Below are 25,053 nucleotides of genomic sequence, written 5' to 3'. Positions count from 1 at the left end.
TGTGAAGACCAGACCCAAAGCCAGTCACACAGAGGCAGCAGCTGGACAGGCCTCGCCGACTGAGACCAGTGGCCACACAGACACACACCTGACAAGACAGACCATGAAACACAGACCCAGGCCTACTGCCTGGTCTTCTTCGGCAGACGACTTCTCCCTCAAAGCACAGTCATCTTCAGAATGAGAGGCAGCCCATCCTATGGAACCGAGGGGCGTGGCTCTTAAATTTGGGCTTCAAAAGACAAGCTCAGTCCCTGATTTTTTCCACCTGAGAAGGAGGCTTTTCTGAACATGACCCAGTGCGTTCAGAGCGGCCAGGATGAGGAAACACGTCTACAAAGCAGCAGCATAATCCAGACACAAGAAATGGTATGCAAAATAGGATATCAGACGGACTTTTGCAACTGAACATGGTCAAAACCATTTTGCAGCAAGTAACTTTTCCTGAGTTCAAGTAGGAGTTGAGTCCAACATTTATATGTGACACAGCCATGTGAGGCCTCTTCTCTGAGTACAAAGTAAAGTCTGGTAAAGTAAAAAAAAAAAAAAAAAAATCATTTCTATAATTAGGAGCAAGATTACTTTGCATGTCACATGACCGTGGCTGAATGGGCAAAACCTCTTACAAAGAAGTGCCTTGGTTTCACACAACCCTGCAAAACAGGCTCGCACAAACCTCTGGGTGGGAGGTAGCGGAATAAACTGAAGGCTAAACACCAAACCACGAAGTTCAGTTGTTACTCGGCCAAATGAGAAATTCAGTGAAGATGAGCTTGGCTCAGGCTTGGGAAGTGGACGCAGGCCCACCCCTGCCTCACCAGGGCCCACTTTGGGGCTCTGTGTCCGAAAGGTCCTTGAGAGCATCTTGACTTGACTCCAGCTGAATTCCCAGAAAGCTCCCAGAATCCCGCATGAAACACATCCCAGTTCAACTGTCCTTTGGTTTGAACTGAGAGCCCTAAAGTGCTCCTGGGGCAGTGGCTGGTCCCCATTGATCGAAAACAAGGGACAGTTGGGGTGAAGAAACGAGAGAGCAGCAGATGGCTCAGAAGTGACATGCTGCTCACCAGTGAGGTCAGCAGTGTGGGCAGCCTGTACAGCAGGTCAGACCGCAGTGGTTTCTGAGCCTAATTTATACATTTATAAGAACTCTGTCCAGAGCTGGCCGTTCCTCAGCATGTGAGCTGCATCCACGGCGAGGACATTTCCTGGGATGAAACTTGGGTTGTGTTGAGTACCGAGCCAGTAACATGGACTCGGTCCCAGCTACGTCCAGCCCCGTGAATGAAGGAGCTGCGGTGAATTTGGTCATCCCAGGCTTAGCTCTAAAAAGCACAAGGATTGGGAGCTGAGGTGGAGGGGACTCTGGATAGGGACGGAAGGATGCCGGCTTGGAGACCTCATCATCACTGTCCCCTCCTAAGGGAGGCAGCACACGGGAGTGATTCAAGTCAGGGGCTGCCCACCAGATTCTGAAAGTGCTCGATTTTCATTCCTGCTCCTATGTCTACTGGCTGTGAGCCTTGGGACAAGTTCCTGTACCTCTCGCAGCTGCTGTTTCCTTACCTGTAAAATTGAGATGGTAACACCCACCGTGTCATAGGATACTAACCCCTGAAATGCGAAAATCCAGGTGTATGTCGAACACTTAGTATAGAGACTGTGTGTGCCCAAGAGACAGGGTGCCTATTATTGCCTGGAGCACTAAGTGGGAACTAATCAGTGGCTTCACGGACACCGACATTCTGGCGTGGATTTCAGCACTAAAGAACGGCATCCTCTGTCCCACCCCCTCTTCCAAAATCTTGTAAACACTATCCCCACAGGTTATCTGAAACTTGTCCGGATGTGCCTCTGGGCTCCTCTCAGACAGGCGGACAATCTTTCTCCTGGGAATTCTCTAGAGCCTGCCAGTAGTCCAGGAGAGCCTGGGGCTTGACGAAGTGGCAGGCCACGATCCTCCTGAAGCGGCACACAGAGAAGTGTAAGCCCTCTGGGAAAAAGGTCTGCTGGGAGTGGAGCTCCTCCAATCTGATGTTCAGCCGTTCGAGGCAGAGCCCTACAAACACGTCTTCCAGTTTAATGTATGGGACGCTGCTGGAGACATTGTACACCTGACTCGCCACGTCGCCAGAAAATGCATAGGCAGTGCCAGAGCAGAATGGTGGGTACCTGTCCCACGGATATTCAGATTTGCTGACAAACCACTTATTGAATGGTTGCCTGATGGGAAACTCATTGAGTTTCAAGAAGCCAGTGAAAAACCTGGTTGTTCTGTTTTTCTTCAGAAGCAGTTCGGTCAGATAGTCAACATTGATGAACATGTCTGAGTCTGTTTTCATCACAAATGCTGCCTGAGGACAAAAGCGATGGACCCATTCCATGCCCATCATGGTCTTCAGGGTCAAATTGTAATAGACGTCTAGGAAATCCTTCTGGATAATGTCCTTGTATCGCTGGCTCTCCTGGTCCACCTCTTTTGTTTCTGCCGCACTGCTGGTGGTCCCCAGGAGGAAGAACATCTTCAGCTGCTTTCCCTTCACCATTCTCTCTTTCCCCCACGTCTGCCGGATGGCCATGCGCTCAGCCAACTGTTTGTGGGATGAGGTCACTAGCAGGACAAGGAAGGGGGGTGTCTGACTGCAGTTTGTATCTGGGAGCTTAAGGAAGTGCCCGTCGTCTTTCTTGTAAGGAAAGGACTGTTCTTTGAAAGGATTCAGATTGTACATGCTAAAATACCAACAAAGAGCCCCCAGAACCAGAAGGCAAATATATATCAATCTCATCTTCGGGCGAGCCATCTGAAAGGAACAAAATCCAATGATTAGACCTCAAAAGCATGAGGATGTGTCCAGTTTCATGCTAGAAGGCTGAGGTGGGAGAAGGGACCCGTGTTTTGGAAACTCTAGAACCTCGCTGAATACAGAAGTCGGGTGCTGCATGGTTAAACAGTAAACCACAGAGGTCTGACATCTGCCAGCATCTGTCACTTCATGGTGTAAGATAAAAAGCTCAGAGATTCTGGGCATTGGTCCCGGCTCTGCAGCCCTAAACCTATGGGAGTCACCGATTGCCTGTCTGTAGGGAAATGGGACGAGGCCCCTCACTCACTCCCCCCCAGCTCTGCCGTTCTCTGACTCCATGATGAAGCGCAGCAAAACAAGCTGCGGGTCTGGAAACCACGCTTGCATTCTTCTCTGATCTAATTAAGCAGCATTCCTGCTCCCCAAAAAAAGCAAGTCCAGTGTGCTGATGTGCACAAGTACCTTCAAATTCCGTTTCTGCCAGAAGTATTATTATTTTTTTTTACGTTACTTTTTACAGTCTCTGATCTGATTCTCTCCTCTTCTGCCCACCCGTCTCTGCTATCCTCGGCAAGTTCAGGATCATCCGTGGTAATGTTATAACATTAAGAAAGCGTATAACTCACTTTTTGCTGGGTAAGAGGACCCTCCGGTTTGAAAGCTAAAGCCACAGTGTAAATGCCAGGAGGAAATTTGTTTCAAAGAACTGTCAGTGTAGAGTGCTTCACAATTATCAGGTTCTGGGCTTGGTTTGTTTACCAAAAATGATGATTCTGTCAGGAATCACTAGGAACAAAAAAAAAAAAAAAAGAGTGTCGTTCAAATCAATCGCGCCTTACCAGCAGGCCTTCACAATTTGCCGTGTCTGTAGTGTCACCTTCCAACCTACTTATGTGACTCTGAGCACGCATTTGAGCCCCCATCCCAGCCTCACTTTTCTCATGGGTATGATCAAGGCAAACAAAGTCCACAACAGTAACAATATGCCAATCCCCTAGAATCCTTCAAGCCTAGAAAGTTAAGAGAGGACCTAGCAGCTTTTTTTTTTCTTTTATTTATTTATTTATTTTTTTTTTTTGAGACGGAGTCTCGCTCTGTCACCCAGGCTGGAGTGCAGGGGCACGATCTCGGCTCACTGCAAGCTCCGCCTCCCGGGTTTACGCCATTCTCCCGCCTCAGCCTCCCGAGTAGCTGGGACTACAGGTGCCCGCCACCTTGCCCGGCTAGTTTTTTTGTATTTTTAGTAGAGACGGGGTTTCACCGTGTTAGCCAGGATGGTCTCGATCTCCTGACCTTGTGATCCGCCCGTCTCGGCCTCCCAAAGTGCTGGGATTACAGGCTTGAGCCACCGCGCCCGGCCACCCTAGCAGCTTTTTAAAGAGACACAGTAAACTCATAAATTAGAGTCTCACTTCTCATCCTGATAATTTACCTTATTTACATAACAGAGTCTGTAGGTAATGCTGAGAGAATTTAACACAGATAATAAATCCATTTCTTAACACAATAGCGGCACTTTAAAAATGTCATCCTGGGTGAGAGGACAGAAAGGACAGCAAGAGATGAAAGTGAAAGAGTGAAAAGCGGAGTTGGTTTGGGCTTTTAAATTTTATTTCAGAGACCAGATGTCACTCTGTCTCCCAGGCTGGAGCACAGTAGCACAATCATAGCTCACTACAGCCTTGAACTCCTGGGCTCAAGCAATCCTCCTGCCTCAGCCTCCCAAGTAGCTGTGACCACAGGCGCACGCCGCCACACTCTTCTAATTTTGTATTTTTTGTAGACATGGGGTCTCACTATGTTGCCCAGGCTAGTCTCAAACTCCTGGGCTCACACAGTCCCCTGCCTCGGCCTCCCAAAGCACTGGGATTACAAGGGCAAGCCACTGTGCCCAGCCAAGAGCTGGTGATTTTGATGGCCAAAAGAGCACCTCAAAATTTCACTGTCAAAATTCTGTTCTAAATATATTCACCAAAAGCAACATGAAATAACAATGGAGCTTTCTAGAACCAGCTCGCTCTCCAGAGACTTCTTTCCTGGAGGCAAACTACCTGCTCTGCTTGGCACCCCTGGGGAGTTCCTGGTCAGTTCCTGCCCCCAGCAACTTCAGAGAAATCACAGCAGAAGGCAAGGAGGAGACCAGAACTTGTCTGAACTGGTGCTCTAGGTCGCTGCAAAGTTTCTTTCATTTCTTTCTTTCCTTCCTTCTTTCCTTCCTTTCTTTACTTTTCTCTTTCTTTCTTTCCTTCTCTTTCCTTCTCTTTCTCTCTTTCTGTCTTTCTTTCTTTCTTTTCTTTCTCTCTTTCTTTCTTTTCTTTGTTTCTTTCTCTCTTTCTTTCTTTCTGTCATTATTTATTTGCATAGCTAGGACATGTAGCTGATCAAGGGGATTGGGGGCCTGCTTTCTCCCCGACAATACATTTTACAGAGAAGCATAAAAACCAAGTGCAAGGGAAAGAAGATATTTTTCTACTTTGTTTCCTTGCTTGAATAATTCTGCTCTTTTTCTATGGGTTGCTTTAACAGTAAACCTTAAATTCTCATTCTCTCTGATGTGCCTTTTCTCAGGACCCTTCACAGGGATCTAAATTCCAGGGATGGGCGCTCACCTCATGCAGTGAATTGGCCAAACTGCTTCCCAGGAGGCAGAGCAGGTGCCAAACCCAACTGGCCAAAGCCCCTAGGGTCGCTTGTTTTCATGGGCAACTGAACATTTTTCCTGCCTAAAGTGGAGTTACCAAGAAACCACCACCAGAAGTCACAGCTCGGAATCCTCATACATGAGGCATCTGCATCTTTGGTTGAGTCTGTATTGTGCCTAAAGAGGACCGGGGGGCCAGCCTTCCACTGGAGGAGTCAGGGGTACCTGCAGCACCAGCAGACAGAGCCTGGAAAGGGCAGCCTGTGCCTCCAGATCCTAGCCACCCCAGGCCAGCTGGAAAGCAGAAGCTCTTTGCACAAACTAGCTCTGCCTTACCTGGGACAGAGCCATGAACAGGCACTATCTGTGCTACAGAAGCCCTACCTCCAAACACATCTAGACCCCCAGGCTATGTGGCCTGACCAGCCAGTCAATAATGGAATGGCAGTTTCTCCAGCAGATTCTGCACTCTAGGTGTATTAGTCAGGGTTCTCCAGAGAGATGGAACCAACAGGTTAGTAGATCAATCAAACGATAGGTAGGTAGGTAGGTAGGTAGGTAGGTAGGTAGATAGATAGATAGATAGATAGATAGATAGATAGATAGATAGACAGACAGACAGACAGATAGATGAGAAGAAATTTCTTAGGAGAATTGGCTAGCATGATTATGGAGGTTGGGAAATACCGTGAAGGCCGTGCAAGCTGGAGACCCAGGGATGCCAAAAGTGTGGCTCAGTCCAAGTCCAAGAGCCTCAGAACCAGAGATGCCAATGGTGTAACTATCAGTCCAAGGCCAAAGGCCTGAGAACCCAGAAAGCTGCTTGGTATAAATCCTCAGGTCCGAAGGCCAGAGAGCCTGCAGCTCTGATGTCCAAGGGCAGGAGAAGAAGGATGTCCCAGCTCTAGCAAAGAGAGAGGAATTCACATTTCTTCTGCCTTCTTGTTCTATCTGGGCCCAGTGAATGGATGGTGCCTGCCCACATAGAGGGCAGATCCTCCCCAGTCAGCCCACTGACTCATAGCCAATCTCCTCTGCAAACACCTTCACAAACACACCCAGAAATAATGCTTTACCAGTTCTCTAGGTATTTATTAATCCAGCCAAGTTGATACCTAAAAGTAACCATCACACCAGGCTTTGCTCTGTAACTTGTGAGCAATATAGATGCCAGGAGAGAACCTTGGAACTGAAGGAGATAAATATAGTTCAGAACGTGTAGACCTCCCTTCTCTGCCTCTGCCTGCTGCAGGCTCCTCTGAGTACATCCCATCTGCTGGCTCCTGCCCCCTGCCTAGGTCACCGCCCCACTTCTGGCCATAGTGCCTGAAGGACAAAGGTTATGTCTTATACCCCTCCTGAAACCCCAGAGAGCTGTGCATAAGCTGGTTGCTGGGTACATTTTGAATTAAAGCAGAACAAGTAAGTAACACACAAAGCTAGAGCCGTCAGGACAGGGAAAGGCTCTCTAAGGGGAAATCTGGGTAACCGCATCCTACCCGCGCAGGCACGCACAGCATCCTGGGACTCTCGCCAGGCCAGGTGAGGAGACCTTGCCTTAAGCCTGACCTGAGGCTACAGGGCACAGAGACAAAGGAATCAGGAGTCCACCTCTCTAAGGACTGGAACACTGAAGGGAGGGTCTGGAAAGTTAAGTTCAAGATGCACCTCCTGGATCTGAAAGGAGAGATCTGGAGTGAAGGGACAATGGCCGAGCCCCACTATGAGACCAGAAAGAGTATGCGAGGACAAAGCACTCAACTCAAGGGGTCTCCAGGGGCTGCGGCCCTCGGTGGAGAGGGAGCTAGTGAGCATCCCGAGCCCTGCGAAGGGCACAGCACCTGCACTGTTCCTTGAAGGGGAGGTGCGATGTAACCGGTGGAACCAAGGGATGGGAATTCCAGACCAAGGAAACCCAGGGAGGGTGCTGGCAGTCCTGAGTGCTAGGGTCCACTTTCAGGCCACTCGCTCCAGATCACTGTCTTGTATCCTTGGAGACTCTCACCACTGCACGGGCCTTGGGAGAACAGAACAGCATCACCAAGAATGCAGAAGCAACAACATCAATGTCCCTGCTCTCTGAACAACCCCACGGTTCTCAAATCCAGTGAGTGTCAGCCCGGGAGGCGTGTTTAAAACCCAGGCTGAAAGGTTCCGTCTCACAGAGATTCTGATAACGCAGGTCTGGCGCCCAGGAATCTATGTTTTAACATGTGGTCACTCCACTCTAGGCTGGCCTGGTGAACAATGCCAGTGGAAACTGCCTGTACAGAGCCGACCAGTAACAGGCACCATGTTATAAACAAGAAGACCCCAGACCACCGTGCCCACCTTAATGTGTCAGCGGATTCGCTGTAGAGACTGAAAATATCCCTTCCCCTGGGGAAGGTGGAAAAGAGCATGACAGGGGTGGACAAGAACGATGCTTCTCCGTCGGAAACTGGGATAGGGTGAACTCCCGCGTCACACATGGCCTGCAGCCTCCCAGCAGCTGACCCCAGACTGACACCAGCCTGGCTGGGCCTTTGGAGGCCTGGCCTTTCTCAGAGGAAAGACATTTTAGGAGGCAAATTTTCCATGAGACTAGTGGAGCTAAGCTGCAGGACGACTTACGCCCACTGTTTTCTTTTTCTTAAAGAGGAATGCCCCCCCACCCCAATTGTGTAAGCTTCAGACCCCGTAAGACCTAGGCCTACCCCGGCCTCAAGCAGAGAGAATCTCCCAAGTGAGCTGAAGTGAGCAACCAGGGTGACCCTCTAAGTAATTAAGAAGTCACAGGGCGGAGGGAGATTCTCAGAAACTGCCCAGGCCCACACGGTCCTCCCAGCATCCAGCTCCCTGCCCACTGGAGGACGACTGAGCGTCAGTGTTAGAAGCAGAGAGGGGTTTGTAGCTCTTGCAACGTGATGGTGAATGTTATGTGCCAGCTTTTCTGGGTCACTCAATTGACAGCCTGAACAGAACAAAATGCTGACCCTCTCGTGAGTAAAAGGAAAGTTCTCCTGCCTGACTGCCTGGAGCTCGGCCTTCAGTCTTTTCCTGCCTTCAGACTTGAACTGAAACATCAGCTCTTCCTGGGTCCGGAGCTTGCCAGCTGTTGAACTAGAACTTAGACTACTGGCTCTCCTGGTTCTCAGGCCTTGAAACACAGGCTGGGGCCACACCATCGACTCTCCTGGGTCTCCAACTTGCTGACTGCAGATCTTGGTAGTTTCCAGCCTCCATCATTGCACGAGCATTTCCTCATAATAAATTTCCTTCTGTATACAGGCGTACCCAAGAGATATTGTAGTTTCCATTCCAGACTACTGCAATAAAGCAAATATCATAATAGAGCAAATACTTTTATCTCCCAGTGCACATAAAAGTTATGTTCACCTAGAAATACCATTTGACCCAGTCATCCCATTACTGGGTATATACCCAAAGGATTATAAATCATGCTGCTATAAAGACACCTGCACATGTATGTTTATTGCGGCACTATTCACAATAGTAAAGACTTGGAATCAGTGACAAATGTCCATCAATGACAGACTGGATTAAGAAAATGTGGCACATATACACCATGGAATACTATGCAGCCATAAAAAAGGATGAGTTCATGTCTTTTGTAGGGACATGGATGCAACTGGAAACCATCATTCTCAGCAAACTATCACAAGAACAGAAAACCAAACACCGCATGTTCTCACTCATAGGTGGAAATTGAACAACGAGATCACTTGGACACAGGAAGGGGAACATCACACACCAGGGCCTATTGTGGGGAGGGGGGAGGGAGGAGGGATGGCACTGGGAGTTATACCTGATGTAAATGACGAGTTGATGGGTGCTGACGAGTTGATGAGTGCAGCACACCAACATGGCACATGTATACATACGTAACAAACCTGCACGTTGTGCACATGTACCCTAGAACTTAAAAGTATAATAATAAAAAAAAGTTATGTTCACAATATACTGGAGTCTATGAAATGTGTAACAGCATTATGCCTAAAAAATAGCATACATATCTTAATTTAAAATACTTTATTGCTAAAAAAAATGCTAATGTTCCTCTGATCCTTTAGAGAATCATAATCTTTGTGTTAGTGGAGGGCCTCACCTCAATGTGGACGGCTCCTGACTGATCAGGGTCATGGTTGTTGAAGGCTGGAGTGGTCGTGATAATTTCTCAAAATAAGACAACAATGAAGTTTGCCACATCAATGGACTCTTCCTTTCATGAAAGATTTCTGTGTAGCATGCGATGCCATTTGATAGCATCTTACCCACAGTAGAACTTCTTTTGAAATTGGAATCGATCCTCTCAAATCCTGCTACTGCTTCATCAACTCACTCTACGTAATACTGTAAATCCTTTCTTGTCCTTTCAACAATGTTCACAGCATCTTCACCAGGAATAGATTCCATGTGAAGAAACCACCTACTTTGCTCATCATAAGAAGCAGCTCCTCATCCGTTGAAGTTTTATCATGAAGCCACGCACAGTGGCTCACGCCCGTAACCCAGCACTTTGGGAGGCCAAGGCAGGCAGATCACTTGAGGCCAGCAGTTCAAGACTAGCCTGGCCAACATGGCAAAACCCTGTCTCTACAAAAAATTTACCTGGAGGGTGGCACATACCTGTAATCCCAGCTACTTGGGAAGCAACTGTATTTCTCCTACCTTGCTAGCACGCATGTAAATTAACACACTTTGGAAAGCTGTATATACCTTGGCAGTTTCTGCTGTGGCGAAACATATGTGCTATGATCTAGCAAATCACTCCTGAACACAGACCCAGCAGCAATTATTGCTTATGTCCACCAAGACACGGTCAAGAATGTTCACAGCAGCATTGCTGATAATTGCCAAAAATTATTGTATCGATCTAGATCCAAACAGGAAAGAAAAACCACATAGTACTTTGACCAGGTAAAGTCAAATACAAAGAATCATTTACTATAATAAGGAAATGGAGTAATGAGAGACTAACAATAATAAAATCAAGACAGCTCCAAAGAATATACAAACAACCATATATAAGGAATGGCCACTGCCCCTAGGGCTGAGATTGAGCAACTGAGAAAATGCCCCCAATCAGGGCTGAGATCTAGACCCCACTGAAAGGGCACAGCTATGCCCACTGAATGGCAGAGACATTATAGCAGATCCACATTGGAGAAACATGCTTGGAATCCACCTTCTGGAACTTGCCAGAAATCTGCCCTCTAGGTTGCCAGGAAAGCAGTTCACCAGATGCACTCTGCTACAAAACACCTAGTGGGTGTACGCGGAGAAACTGCTGTCTTGCCAAGCAATGCCCCTCCGGGTCCCTCCACTGATAAACTTCAAGAGCCAGATTGCAGAGGGAAACTATTTAGAGGGCCCAGACCCATTTCCAGAGACCAGACAAAAAGGGTGAATTTGGAGCCAAGAGGCAATACATCGATAACACAACTCTAGTCAAGAAATTTCCATCAACAGCAGAATGGATGAATGAAATGCTACACAGCCATAAAAACTACAAACTATTGACACATGATGTATTAATCTGACAGACGTTACACTGAGTGAAAAGAGAGACATGAAATGATTCCATTTATACGAAGTTCAAAACCAGGCAAAATTGATCAATGATGAAGGAAGTCAGCAGAATGGTTACCACTGGTGGAGAATTATTGGTTGCAAGGAACAGAGGAACCTCAGGAGAGACGAATACACTCTATTCTAGATCTGGGTGGTGGTTACATGGGTGGAAGTATACGTAAAAGCTCATTGAGCCATGCAGCTAAGATCTGTGCACTTCACTATATGCACATTGTACCACGTTAATATTTTTAAATAATTTTAATGAAAAATAAGTCCCTGAAAAAAACACATCTTCTGTAGAATTGCCCAAATTTCTTCGACCACAGATCCAACTATTTTGGGGAGAGCATTTCATGGGCCAGTGTCTCACAAAACAGATTCCAGGAAATAAAGTCTGGAGTTTGCTTTTTTTGTCAGCTCTGAAGTTTTTGCAGCTGCTTTTGCATATCAGTTGGCCAGATATGGAAGGCAGGATCCTTGATCAAATTGTGAGATCTGCTATGATAATTCTTATAATATTTCATTAATTGCCACATCAGGATCTACTCTGTTTTCCATGATAAACCAGCTGAAGAAGCTGCAGAGCAAATACAGGAGGCCCCTTTTGTTAACTGCAGGCAGCCTGCTAGGATGGAAGGAATGAGGAATCAGAAGGCCCTGGTTCACATCTCAGCTCAAACACAGTGGTGGTGTAGCACGGCCCAGGGCACTTACATGCTCTACACCTGTGTCCTTGTGTCAAACTGGTGATGACACTGCCGCCTCACAGGACGCTTGGGAAGCACTGCATGCCCAGCAGTAACTATTTCCGTCCTAACTTCTAACAAACCTCAACTCAGTTTTGCCTTCAAGGTCTACCTTGCCAGAGGCGTTGTGCCCACCACCCGTCCAGTTGTAAGACAAGCAGGGTGTACCCTTTCCATGGCCTGACCTGAACCCCAGGGAGAGTGGGAAGTGTGGTCCAGAAGGTGCTCAGCGCCTCACTCCTGGCTCACCGCTCACATCCCAGGTCACACCTACTGAGAGCCCGCTGGCACCTGCAGGGAGAGCCCAGCCTGGGGGCCACCAGCTGCTACAAGGACAATGACCTTTTCTTGGAGCTCCAGGGGGAGGAACAGAATTGGGCCTCACAGGGTTCACTATGGAAGCAGGCTCGCTCCAGAGCCAGTTAAGGAGCCACAAGCCCCCCAACAAACGTCCTTACATCACAGGCCCTTTCAACACGGTCGGGGGAAGCCTGTGAACTCGTCTGAGTGACGTTTTTACACGCACAATACAAAACATACAGAGTTACAGGGGAGACCACAATACAAAACATACAGAGTTACAGGGGAGACCACAATACAAAACATACGGAGTTACAGGGGAGATCACGATACAAAACATACAGAGTTACAGGGGAGATCACAATACAAAACATACAGAGTTACAGGGGAGATCACAATACAAAACATACAGAGTTACAGGGGAGATCGATTATGTTGAAATAAATGAATCAAAATATTTTTTAAAGTGAGCCAGAATAATATACACACTTCACACCGCTGCATTTAATAATGATTTCCAGCTCTAGATCTGATAAAAACTATCTTAACTTTGCAGGCAGGACTAGCTCCCCCCGTATTTGGAGATGTCCGCTGCTGCTACAGTGTGATGTGAAAACAAGTGATTTCTTTCGGTGACAAAGCCACAAGTTCCACTACTGTAGATGAGGGCCCCCTCCCAAAAAACTCCCGTGTTAAAGTTCTCGCCACCAATACCTCAGAATGCGACCTTATTTGGAGACAGGCTCTACGCTAAGTTTCAGTGAAGTCATTAGGGGGATCCCTAACCCGTATGACGGGTATTCCTTAAGGGAAATTTGGATACAGACTCACAAATAGAGAAAACACAGCGTGAAGAGGAAGGCAGGGTTCGAGGCATCGTCTCCCAGCCAAGGAACGCCAAAGGCAGCCAGCCACCCCCAGAGCCCGCGGGAGGGCCTGGAGTACATTCTCCCCGACAGCCTCAGAAGAACCAACCTCAGCGACACTTTGGTCTCGGATTTCCAGCCTCCAGATCCCCGAGACAGCAAATGTCTGTGTTTTAAGCCACCCAGTTTGAGGCACTTTGTTACCACAGCAGCACAGAACTAAGACAGTGCCTATATTCATAAAGAAAGGAAGAGCTCAATTTCAGTTAGAGGTCCCTGAAAATAAGGATGTCATGTTTTGGGGTGCTCCCATCTTCTTCCACCAAGGGTGAACAGTGGTGGACAGGCTCACATAGCGGGGACCCCTGAGCTGGGTGACCGTCACACTTCAAAACCACGATGGCACCGATTCAGGGGAAGATGTCAAGGTGGCCTCATTCCCAGCCACTCTAGAAGGTTTTTCTTTTATCTTTGCGGTTGTTTTATCTGACCTTGTCTTCTGGCTGGACCACGGCTGAGGGAGGGCATTGGCGCTGGGGTGGAAGAAGCGGGACATGGTGAGCTGCTCATTTTTACCTTTTTTTTTTTTTTTGTAAAATACACTTTTTAATCTTATTAAAAAATGGTGATAGTAGCTGATAATTTTTCATTTTTTTTCTACTAAGCAAAATAAACTGTCAAGTCTATTTCAGCGGCTCCTCCATCTAAACGATGTTTGAACCATCTCTCCGGGATCCTGTGGCTGCCCCACCAGAGCCACCGGAGAGCGCCCCAGCTCAGCTGGGACCCTTGCTGGTCACCAACAAACCAGGCGCTGACATCTGCACGCAGCTATGAACAGGGTGCCTGTGGCCTCCCCTTGGTTGAAAGGGAATTTCAAGCGTCCCCACCCGGGGAGGAATGGTTTCTTTCTCAGTCTTTCCCATCTGCTTGTGGCGGCCCAACCAAGAACGGTGGACAAAAGTGTCACTCATCGTCCCCTTTCCAGCTCGCAGACGCTGCTGCTGCTGTGGCCACAGGAAGCTCCGTGAGGTACTGCCCTGGCCACACAGCCTCAGGAGCAGCCTGTGCCCGCCTTTGGCAGCTGACCGGCGAAGGCAGGAGCACACCCTGTTGGAAGGGCTCTCGTGTCACCTGCAGCTGTCACCCACAAATAAGGTCACATTCTGAGGTCGTGCAGGTTAGGACTTTAACACAGGAATTTTTGAGGAGCGGGCCCTGACCCACAGGAGTAGAACTTGTGACGTGGCTACCAAGAGAAATCACCTGTATTTATTTTATTTTGTCTCTCAGTGGAGGAGCAGAGCCCCGCCCCTTCATCCCAGGCCCTTCCACTGCCTCGGGAAGCCTCTTTCGACCACCTCCCCTGGGGCAGGCAGGGGTCCAGGTGCTGGGGGTTCCACACCAAAGACGACAAATCTTTGCAGGGTTCAGGGCTCACAGGATGAGCCAAGCAGTAACTGGGATCTGACACAGTAGGGTGGTGCGTGAGGTCTGGCAGAGACCCCAGTTGGGTGCCTCTGGATCCTCATCCCAACCAGGCCTCCAACTTTACATTTCCATGTCTGTCTCTGCACTGCCCAGTGTTAGCAAGAATCCTGCAAAGTTCGTTTGGCCAGGATCCCCCACCACCGCTATCTGATCAGTTTCCCCACCCTCAGTGTCTGGTCGCCCTGGCCTCAGCCTCCAGATTCCCACCATCGCTATCTGATCGGTTCCTTGTCCCCCACCCTTGATGTCTGGTCACCCTGGTCTGCCTCCAACAAGGTGGGTTTAGCCAGAATCCCCCTCGCCCCTGGGGTCTCTTCTAAGTAACTTTCCACCCACTGAGCCTTCCACCCTGCTTCTGGGCTGCACCTCCCCACTTGTCCATGCTGTATTCAGAATTAAGCCCAGCTCTATACTGAGGTCTCTTTCCCCTACTGCGATAGTTCCTGAATAGAAACTGTCTTCACCTTCTACCTCCTGTCCAGCTCTGGCTTTTCTTTAACGGGGCAGGGGAAAGAACAGAGGTCCTGCCTGTGGATATTCAGGGAGACCTGCTCCAGGGAGGCTGGCTAGCAGAGGCAGGGAATCCGGAAGGGCCCCGTGGGTTCCAGAAACAGCATGGTGTGCAGAGGGAAAGCTGGGAAAGGAGGCTGGAGACAGGCAGAGTGGCTCAGAGTGGCCAAGAGGAGCAAATGCGCAGTCTGGACTCTGGCCGAGGACATCACGTGGCCCATGGTTCTTCTCAGGGCTTTATGGGCCCATGAGTCTCGAGTCCAACAGGGCCTCTCTGTCCCATTCATCAATACAACACAGAAGCCTCCAATCAAATTAAGTGACTGGGGAGAAAAGCGATAGGGATTTGGACACATGATCACTGGTCTCAGGACTGATGAATTTAGAGCTGGAAGGCATTTTAAGGATTGTCTTAGTCACCTTGGGCAGCCACCACAAAATACCACACACTGGGTGGCTTAAATATCAGAAATGTCTTTTCTCACGGTACTGGAGACTGGAGTCTAAGATCAGGGTGCCAGCACAGCCGGGTTCTGGCGAGGGCCTCCTCCTGGCTTGCAGATGGTCGGCTTCCTGTTGTGTCCCCACAACGACAAAGAGACAGCCCTGGTGCCTCTTCCTACAAGGACGCTCATCCCATCATGAGCGCTCTACCCTCAGGACCTCGCTGAACCTACTCAGCTCCCAATGTCCTCATCTCCAATCACCATCCCTTTGGGGGTTAGGCCTTCAACATAGGAATTGTAAGGAGACACAATTCAGTTCACAGCAAAGATCATCTCTCAGCATTTATTGAGCACCTGCTGTGTACAGTATGGCACTGGTCATGGGGAGTGGCCATGGGGGTCTACTCAGATTTCCCTCAACTGCATGGAGAGCCAAACTTGTCCCCCAGAACACACTACCAGAGGGAAGTGCTGCTCTCTTCCAACCTATCCACTGTGCTTCATGCTAGGAAGCATCACTTAACCCCCTAGACTCTTATTCTCTCCTAAACATGGAGAAGATGACCTCACCCGGTCTTGGGACTAGGACTCAAGACAGTGAGAAAGAGAAAGTACACATGCTAGGAGGTCTGGCCCCCATTCAGGCTCTGTCCCCTCCCCTCACTCTACAATCTACCCTCTGCTGAAGCTCTTTCTCTTTTTATTTTTTTTAAGTACCCCTACTAAGAGCTCCCAATCTCTAAGCAGCCAAAAGCACAGTCAATATTTTTATAACCCGATTCTTTTAAATCTCTGATGCATTCTTTTCTGATTAATAACCCAAATAACAGTGAATGATTTTATTTGAACAATTTTGTCCACTGTGTCAAATATGGTGTCTACAGACTCAGGAAGGCCAATCTACAATGGACTTTTTCTAAAAGTAAGCTTTTGATTACACAATAAGCTAAGAATCAAAGCACTGAGGTCTTTCTTCTGACCCAAAACTGAACTAAACAAATTAATACCACAGCAAAAGAAGATCACCAGAACATCATTAATAGGGCTGCCAATTATTCTGTGCAATCAACCACGTTAGAAATCTCTGAAAATTTTGTAAAACTTTTTAACTGTCTACATCTAGTGAGATAACAGGAGGATGGTATCTTTCACCGCATATAAAACACCTTGAAAACAAAGACAAGTGCTGTCTCCCGAAGAACATCTTCCCCAGGTTATTCTGGAAACTTGTTGCCCTAATGGTAAAGCCACAGACTCTAGGCTGCTTAAGTAAGGTCTCCATGAAGAATTTGAGAGTGATAGGAATTCAGCGTGCAAACCACAGGCAAAGGGGTGGGGAAGAAAGAGGAAGATTTTAAACAAGGGGCCGAGCGTGGTGACTCACGCCCATAATCCCAGCGCTTGGCAGGCTGAGGTCAGTGGATCGCTTGAGCTCAGGAGACCAGCCTGGCCAACATGGCGAAACCCTGTCTCTACAAAAAATACAAAAATTACCTGAGCATGGTAGCGCACACCTGTAATCCCAGCCACTCGGGAGACTGAGGCCCGAGAACCAAAAATTTAATTAATTAAATAATTAATTAAAACAAGGGAGTATGATCATTCTAGAAACTGGCCTGCTGGATTTCAATTTATATGAGGCACCCTAAACCAGAGGCAATGGAGGCAATTTCCAGCACTCAGATTTAATTGTGCTACATGAAGTCATCTTAACTCTACATGGTGTGAGATTTTGTTCTTGACAAACAAGTTTGGCAACCCTTAAGATGAGAACCAAAGATTCCTTCAGTTGGCTGGGAAGGTCCTGTTGTTCCAAGTGACTTCCTCTGCCTCTCAGCCATCAGGATATCCTTGTTCCCTTTCAGCTGTGTGGAGCTTTTGTTCTGCTTTGCTTTGCTTTGCTTTTTTGAGACAGGGTCTCACTCTGTCACCCAGGCCAGAGTGAGGAGGCACCATCTTGATTCACTGCAACCTCCACCTCCCAGGGTTAAGTGACCCTCCTGCTTCAGCCTCCCAAGTAGCTGGGACAACAGGCATGCACCACCACACCTAGTGAATTTTTGTATTTTTTGTAGAGATGAGGTTTTGCTATGTTACCCAGGCTGGTCTCGAACTTCTGAGTTCAAGGGATCTGCCTATCTCCATCTCCCAAAGTGCTGGAAATAGAGCCATGAGCCACTGTACCCAACCCCCTTTCAGTTCTTGACCCTCCTGCTCTTTCCCAGTTTTGCTTTCTTCTTTCTCTCTCTGCTCAGCTAACTCTTCCTTACCTTTAATCCTCATTTCCTTATCACTACTCACAGCACCCCATATTGTACTGTATCACTTTAATTATTGGGATTGTATTTTATTAATTCCTGATACAAACCTTGGAATACCACTCACCTTTCTCACTAGTCAATAACTCCAGAAGGTCAGCAGGCACCATTTTCTGTATCTTTCATCATTCTGGACAGGATGTGGCACTTAGAAGCCTAGCGGAGAGTTCTGATTGAACAAATGAGAAATGAAGCTGCCCATGTCTCCAAAAGCCAAATGATGCTTCTTTGTGACTTGGATATACTTTCTTACTTGAACACAAATGCATGGTTTCAATGGCCTCTTTTCCAGATGAAACTGTTGTACGAAAAATTTCAGAGTGTTAGGTAATTTTGCTTACATACACTGCAAAAGACTTCAATTATTCCTCAGAAGAAAGAGAATCTGGCTTATTCAATGGAGGAAGAAGTAACATCAAGAGTTTCACCCCTGCTGTTCATACAGAGGAGGCCAGTGGGTGATTACAGCCAAAGGGAGCTCCTCGGGAGTGTTGAGAAGCAGTAGTCCAGGACACCAGCTTCTGGGCAAAGCTGCAGAGGCAGCCTGCTACCTTTCCACACCAGCAGGAGACCTTTGGTCACATCACACGTTCTCTGTTCTCACTCTTGAAAATGGAATTTTAAAAAGCACGCAGAATCAATAAAGAGATGTTTTCATAAGCACTTTACTCCAACCGTGCAAGGGGCAAGAATAAATGCATCCAAGATCATTCCGCCCGTGCTGGGAGGCAGAGGGTGGCTGCGGGATCAGCATCCGAGTCTAAGATTTCACTGAGAACAGGTTTTAATGTGGGGACCTTTGCTTAACAGAGTAAAAAACTATTATACTAACCAAGTGATCGACCCCCGGGTCGGGACAGTTTGGCTAATAGGGATGCTGACAGTGAATCATTCTCCCCTTTTGACCACTGCCTGCCTTGGGGTGTGGGTGTTTCTCAAAGCTTGTCCCAACTGGAACAGGGACAAGTCTCTATTCCAAGTCCAGCATGACTCCCCCAGTTTGCCTCTTAGCCAGCAGAGACTCTGGAAGGAGCTAGTCCAGGAGGTGCTGCTGGTCTCCAGTACCTCAATATGTCCAAGCCACCTCACACAGATGTGAAATGGGGAGACACCACGTGGTGGCAGCCACAGAGAGGCTCCACACACACCAAACCACGGCTGGGGCAGTCCCCACTGGTTATCTTCCAGATGTGAGGAAACCAACGCATCCATCATGAACCACTACCTCCTGCTGGGAAAATTCTGATAAGGAAGAACTTAAGAAAAAGAAGCCATCTCTGGCTGAATCCATCAGGATAGGAGAATTTCCCGCTTCCCTCCAAAGGAAAAGAAAAGCTTGCATATGCAGGGCGAGACCTGAGGGTGATTTCCAGAAAAGGAGAAAAGAAAACAAAAACATCAGTTGAGAAAGTTGTCTCTGTTCCTGGACCAAACTGCATAGGAGGAAGAGGGCAACTGTGCCTTTATATTCCTGCTGCCTGTGGTTATCAAAAACGACTCCAGGAATGGTCAGGAAAGTGCGATTTTGGACACAATAGAGTTGTCAGCAGCACGGTGAGTAGACACAGGCCAGCAGAGAAATACGTGGTGTCTTCCAGCCATGACTTAGGGAGCACGTTGCTAACCAGGCCATGCCTGACGCCTCTATTCCCTGTGGCTCACGCTCTTGACTATGACTGCATCATAATTTGGGCCAATCATCTGACAACACAACCCACTCCTGGCAGTATAAGAAGAGTGAGAAGATAGGGGGGTGAGCCAGTCAACACACATTCGTCCCCCCAAGAAGTCAGTGCAGCATGGTGGGGAGGTAGAAGCCTGTGACCCTGAGGAAGCCAGGGCTGGGGTCTTCCAGTCACTCCTGCATAATCTTAGCAAATCATTTTTTCTCTCCCAACCCAAGCTCTCATTTTTAAAAGGTCACAATACTCAATCTGAAGGTCGCTGTGAGAATTAAACGAAAGCGTTCACGGCACACGGTAGGAGTTTAATAAATGCTAGCTCCCTTTCCCTCCTTGCGCATCACAAGAACACAAGACATTCCTTCACCCCCTCCAGGAATATACGCCATCGTTTCAAATGTCAGACAGTGGTTCCGTAAGCCGCTGAAGCTGTACCTTCTCTATGCTTCCCATCACTGTGAACTTTGCACTTTTTGCAATGGAACTGTGAGAGGAAAATAAATCTTGGGACCCCAGACTCACTAAGCCAAAGGGAAGAGTCAAGCTGGCAGCTGGCTCACACAAGCCTGCCTCCCATTTGGGTTCCTAAATAAGATGGCAACAAAGATGAAAAGCTGCATACCTCCCTCATATTTTGCCCACAAGGAAACTCCTGTGAGCCCCAAGCTCTTTACCCTACAGCATTTCTATTAAAGTTCAACATGGTAATGTAAATTAATAGCTTATCTTCACAGGTGCGGGGGACATAGGACGGAACTCAGAGTCGTCTCTTTGCCCGCCTGAAACAAATGCATATCTGATTGTTTCCTCTGCCCTGCTGTCTACATTACCTAATGTAAAAATGCAGATCCACCGAGCCAGACAAAGGCATGAATGACTATTTACCCACCTCTCACATGAAAACTGCCTATTTCTTAATATCCTGCCCTTTCCCCTGTAAATACTGAAGACCTCAAAATCATCTTAGGAGAAAGGCATAGACCTGTCTCCCGGGCGCCCATCCTTAACTTTCGCAAATAAATGTCCTGAAATGATTGAGACTTGCCTTGGTCATTTTCCTTGATTGACAGAACTGTCAGTGTCAGTCACTTCCACAAGAATGCATGATTTTTCTACAAAATAAGCCACAGAGAGGAGCAGGGAAAACTCATACTCCCCCTGCATACCAGCCTCGAGGAGCTGCGGGAAGGTCAGGGGAGCAGGCATGATCTCCTCTTGCCAAACGCCAAAGCACCTTTCCCTCATCAAGGAGCATCTCTACCCCATCTTTAAGCACACATAATAAAAAGCTTTAAAAATTTCAGCTGTCTCCTAGCAATCTGTGGCACGCTTCAAAACTTGGGAAGGAAGATGCTGACAGAGCAGAGAATGTGGGTACACTTCTTTTCAAACAATAACCCACAAATGAAAGAGGAAACTCAAATTCAACCAGAAGAAAAGCTCAATTGTTCTCCCATCCGCCTGTCACCTACATAAAGCAGCTGCGAAAGCAGAGGCAGGCGAGGCAGCTGTTGCTGCCAGGAGTGTTAATGCTAAGGCTTTTCACGCAGGCTTTTCTTTTCTTTCTTTTTTTTTTTTTTTTTTTTTTTTTTTAGATAGAGTCTCGTTCTGTCAACCAGGCTGGAGTGCAGTGGTGCAATCTCGGCTCACTGAGCCTCCACCTCCCGAGTCCAAGCGATTCTCCTGCCTCCCAAGTAGCTGGGATTACAGGCGTGCACCACCATGCCCAGTTAATTTTTGTATTTTTAGTAGAGATGAGGGTTTCGTCATGTTGGCCAGGCTGGTCTCAAATTCCTGACTGCAGGTGATCTGCCTGCCTCAGCCTCGCAAAGTGCTGGGATTACAGGCATGAACCACTGTGCCTGGCCCAGGCTTTATTTTCATCAACATGAAACTGCATTGACAGGCTTTGTCAATCCTGCGACGCTGCCCATCTCCATCAGCGTCTCCACAAGGCCCTCGCCAATGGCCCCATTGAGTCCAGTTTAATATTCATTTTGTTGCATTCATGTAATGGACACAAGCTACCCCTCCCTACTGTGTCTATTCCATTAGTAAAGAACATTTACAAAATCTTTTTTTTTTTTTTTTTTTTGATACAAGTTCTCACTCTTTCGCCCAGGCTAGAGTACAGTGGCACGATCTTGGCTCACTGCAGCCTTGACCTCTCGGGCTCAAGCAATCCTCCTGCCTCAGCCTCCCAAGTACCTGGGACCAAAGGCGCACCACCATGCCCAGCTTTTATTTTCTGGTGGAGATGGGAGTCTCGTTATGTTGCCTGGTCTATTCTGCAACTCCTGGCTTCAAGCCATGATCCTGCCTCAGCCTCCCAATGTGCTGGGATTACAGGCGTAAGCCACCATGCCCAGCCAACAAAATATTTAAAATAGGCTATTTTGACTAAGACAAAATCAAAATTATCCCACTTCCTCCATATGTTAATCCATTTTAAAAAATGAGGAAAATGTTCCCGTCTGTATTTTCTAACGTCTTCAAAAACAGCTGATCCTGCAAGTACTTTCCAAAGAAAGAGACACAGCAAACAGAAATATCCAAAAACAAACAAAAAAAGAAAGGTAAAAATTCAAATAGGAGGTATGTAAAAGAGGAACCTCAATGTGTGTAACTCCTCAAGTTACTGTACCTCAATTGCTTTGTCTATGCAGGTCCCTAGGCCTGGAATGCCCTTCCATGCCTTCTCAGGTCGGCCATTCCTACATTCTTCACATGAAATGTCCCACCCTCTCGGTTTCCTCAAAGCAGAGATAAATAATTTATTACCATTTATTACTAACTTTATATATGCTTCTTTATAGCAATCATTATATTGTAATAAAAAGGACACTATTTTATGAATGCCTCTGAAGCTGACCTCATGCCCAGCTCAGAGCCAAGTACACCCAAGTGCAATATACACTTGATGAATGAGTGGATGTGATGAGAAACCAGCCAAAGGAGAAATTAATTATTTAAACTGGAAGCATGTAACTTGGTATAGGGAAGATTTTCCTATGGAAAGTAACACTTACAGAGAAAGCTACTACAGAACACAGACAAGTCAAATGGGTATTCTACTGTGAAGAACCAGTGCCTCTTTACTTTTCATACGTAAAATGGGGATCATTAATTCCACTTGAAGTTGTGGGATTTGCTACCAAAACAGCAAAAGTCCTCTTAGTCAGGCTATCAAAGCACAGCGTTTAGAACACGAATCAAAAAATCTCCTGGACAGTCAGTTCTATACATCTCACTTTTACCAGGGATTTATAAAGCCTGAATTACGATTTATAAAGCCTGAATTATGTTCAGAAGAGAGAGGCCAGGAGAAAGAGCGCATATATTATATGATAGAATATATGAAGAATTATACGATGGAATATGAAGAATTTTCAATGTCACTTAAAATGCTTAACATTTAGAAACCATGTCTCAGAGAAAGAAAAGACTAGAACAAGAACCAGTGGGTAGAAAATACCGAGATCAAATTCAATCGAAGACTTAACAATGGTTATGCAAATAATTAGTAAAATCTAAAGGTGGAATGAGCTATTCCAGAAAATAGTTAATTAATGTATCATGAAGATATTAAAAAACTTGGAATTCAAGCATTAAATGGACTGTAAAAGACTAGCTTAATTTTAAGAACTTTTTTTAATCTAAATTCCATAATGCTAATATTCTAGTTCACAAAGTTAGAGTAAGACTTTAGGGCATCAATTTTATATCACATTTTAGCTTTTTAAATTTTTTTATTTACTTTAATGCTTTAAAGAGACATCATTGACACTTATTTTTATAAAATCAGTTTAACCGTGGAAATCCCAGGCATAAACACGGTTCTGTAGTGTTGGAAGCTAAAATACAATTGCTATGGATTTTAACTTCATGTTTTTAATAATGTGAGATTTATCATGTTTGTAGTAGTGCATAACTCTAGCTAATATCCCAAACTTTCTTTACAAATGGCGAACTACTTTTTGGCATCTTCCAACCTTGAAATACCTGTTCTCACCACTATATTATACTAGAAGTCTCCACCATTCAACACAGCAAGAAAAGGAAACAAAAATGCAGCTGGCTGCAGTGGTTCACACCTGTAATCCCAGCACTCTCGGAGCCTGAGGCAGTTAGATCGCTTAAGCTCAGGAGTTCGAGACAAGACCAGCCTGGGCAACATAGTGGGACTCTATCTCTACAAAACAGAAAACATAGCCAGGCATGGTGGCATGCACCCATTGTTCCAGCTACTCAGGGGGCTGAGGCAGGAGGATCGCTTGATCCCAGGAGATAAAGGCTACAGTGAGCCATGATCACACCACTGTACTCCAACCTGAGTGACAGAGCAAGACTCTGTCTTGAAAAACAAACAAAAAAAGCATCCAGATTGGAAAGGCAATATTAAAACTGTCTTCAGTCTCAAAAAAAATAGAATGGATTTCATCTTTCTTGATAGAATCCACTTTGTCATCAAATAATTCATCTTTGCAAGGCCTCATAGTTCAGTACAAGCTGGGCAAATAATTGTTTAATTCCTTCAAAACGTGTTTGAGAATTTTTAAGGATAGGCCCAAATACTGACAGCCTTACACGTACTCTTAAGGCGTTTTCCTGTATTGAGACACATAGATCCTGAAAAGAGCTGGACTTCCCACCCACGGTGCGAGAGCAACTGTTGACCCGGGGAAGAGGGTCTGAGCCAGGGAGCATGAGGGAGAAAGGGGTCTCAGAAGCAGGGATGGATGCAACTAGGCTCCTAGGCAGCCACTCTCTAGGGTGACAAGCCAACCAAGACAGGAGGAGCAGGGCTGGTGGGACCCCCGGCTTATCAACCACAAGACACTGCCCACCACCTACAGTTATGATCGGTGGTTTAACTGTAGGGTCTGAATCACAGAGGGTCTGAACCAAACACAGGCAGCCTGGTTGCAAGGCTGTTTCTGCCTGTCACTAACAGTGAGAGCTCAGGTGAGTTATTTACCTTCTCAGACCTCCGCTTTCCTCAGCTGTCAAATGGGAATTACACCGTAAAGCCCACCCCCACCCTCTACCATGGCAGCAACTAGAGGAGCTTCAGGTATCCTTCTCCATGCCAGAGGCTTGCTAAAGAGCCCTCCAGGTACATTTTACAGTTATTTATTTACATTTTACAGTTACATCATTTACATTTTATAGTTACTGATTGACAGCTTGTTATTCAGCCCTTTACAGACCTTCTGTTCATGTGCACGAAGAGAGGAGACTCTAACAAGCCCTGCATCCCATAGTTTCAGGTTAGCCGCTAGGAGAGCTACAGGATGCAGGGGCCACTGACTTAGAAAATGCCAGATGCGGGCTGAGCTGGGCGCGGTGGCTCACGCCTGTAATCTCAGCACTTTGGGAGGCCGAGACAGGTGGATCATGAGGTCAAGCGTTCAAGACCAGCTTGACCAATATGGTGAAACCCCATCTCTACTAAAAATACAAAAATTAGCCAGGCGTGGTGGCACCTGCCTGTAATCCCAGCTACTCGGGAGACTGAGGCAGGAGAATTGCTTGAACCCGGGAGGCAGAGGTTGCAGTGAGCCAAGATCGTGCCACTGCACTCCATCCTGGGTGACAGAGTGAGACTGCATCAACAAAGAAGAAAGAAAAAGGAAGGAAGGAAGGAAGGAAGGAAGGAAGGAAGGAAGGAA

General features: G+C 47.0%; 1 protein-coding gene across 3 annotated transcripts in view; it reads right to left on the bottom strand.

Moving 5' to 3' along the window:
* Positions 1-458: 458 nt before the first annotated feature.
* The window catches only part of B3GALT5 (UDP-Gal:betaGlcNAc beta 1,3-galactosyltransferase, polypeptide 5), a 107,968-nt gene continuing 83,373 nt past the window's right edge, over positions 459-25,053 (bottom strand). Inside the window, exons 3-5 of one of the 3 annotated variants that reach the window (XM_011984177.1) lie at positions 17,767-17,997; positions 3,431-3,590; positions 459-2,801 (exon numbers count right to left, since the gene is read on the bottom strand). In XM_011984177.1, coding sequence (XP_011839567.1) covers positions 1,866-2,801 — 936 coding nt within the window. In that variant the 5' untranslated portion in view covers positions 3,431-3,590; positions 17,767-17,997 and the 3' untranslated portion in view covers positions 459-1,865. Of the gene's footprint in view, positions 2,802-3,430; positions 3,591-5,829; positions 5,842-6,132; positions 6,412-17,766; positions 17,998-25,053 lie in introns of those variants that run through there. The other 2 variants (XM_011984178.1, XM_011984176.1) reach the window with 2 other exon arrangements.

Source organism: Mandrillus leucophaeus, unplaced genomic scaffold, assembly GCF_000951045.1.
Source record: "Mandrillus leucophaeus isolate KB7577 unplaced genomic scaffold, Mleu.le_1.0 Scaffold262, whole genome shotgun sequence".
NCBI lineage: Eukaryota > Metazoa > Chordata > Mammalia > Primates > Cercopithecidae > Mandrillus > Mandrillus leucophaeus.
Note: the sequence above shows the minus strand (reverse complement) of the source record. Positions and strands in the feature narration are given on the sequence as shown.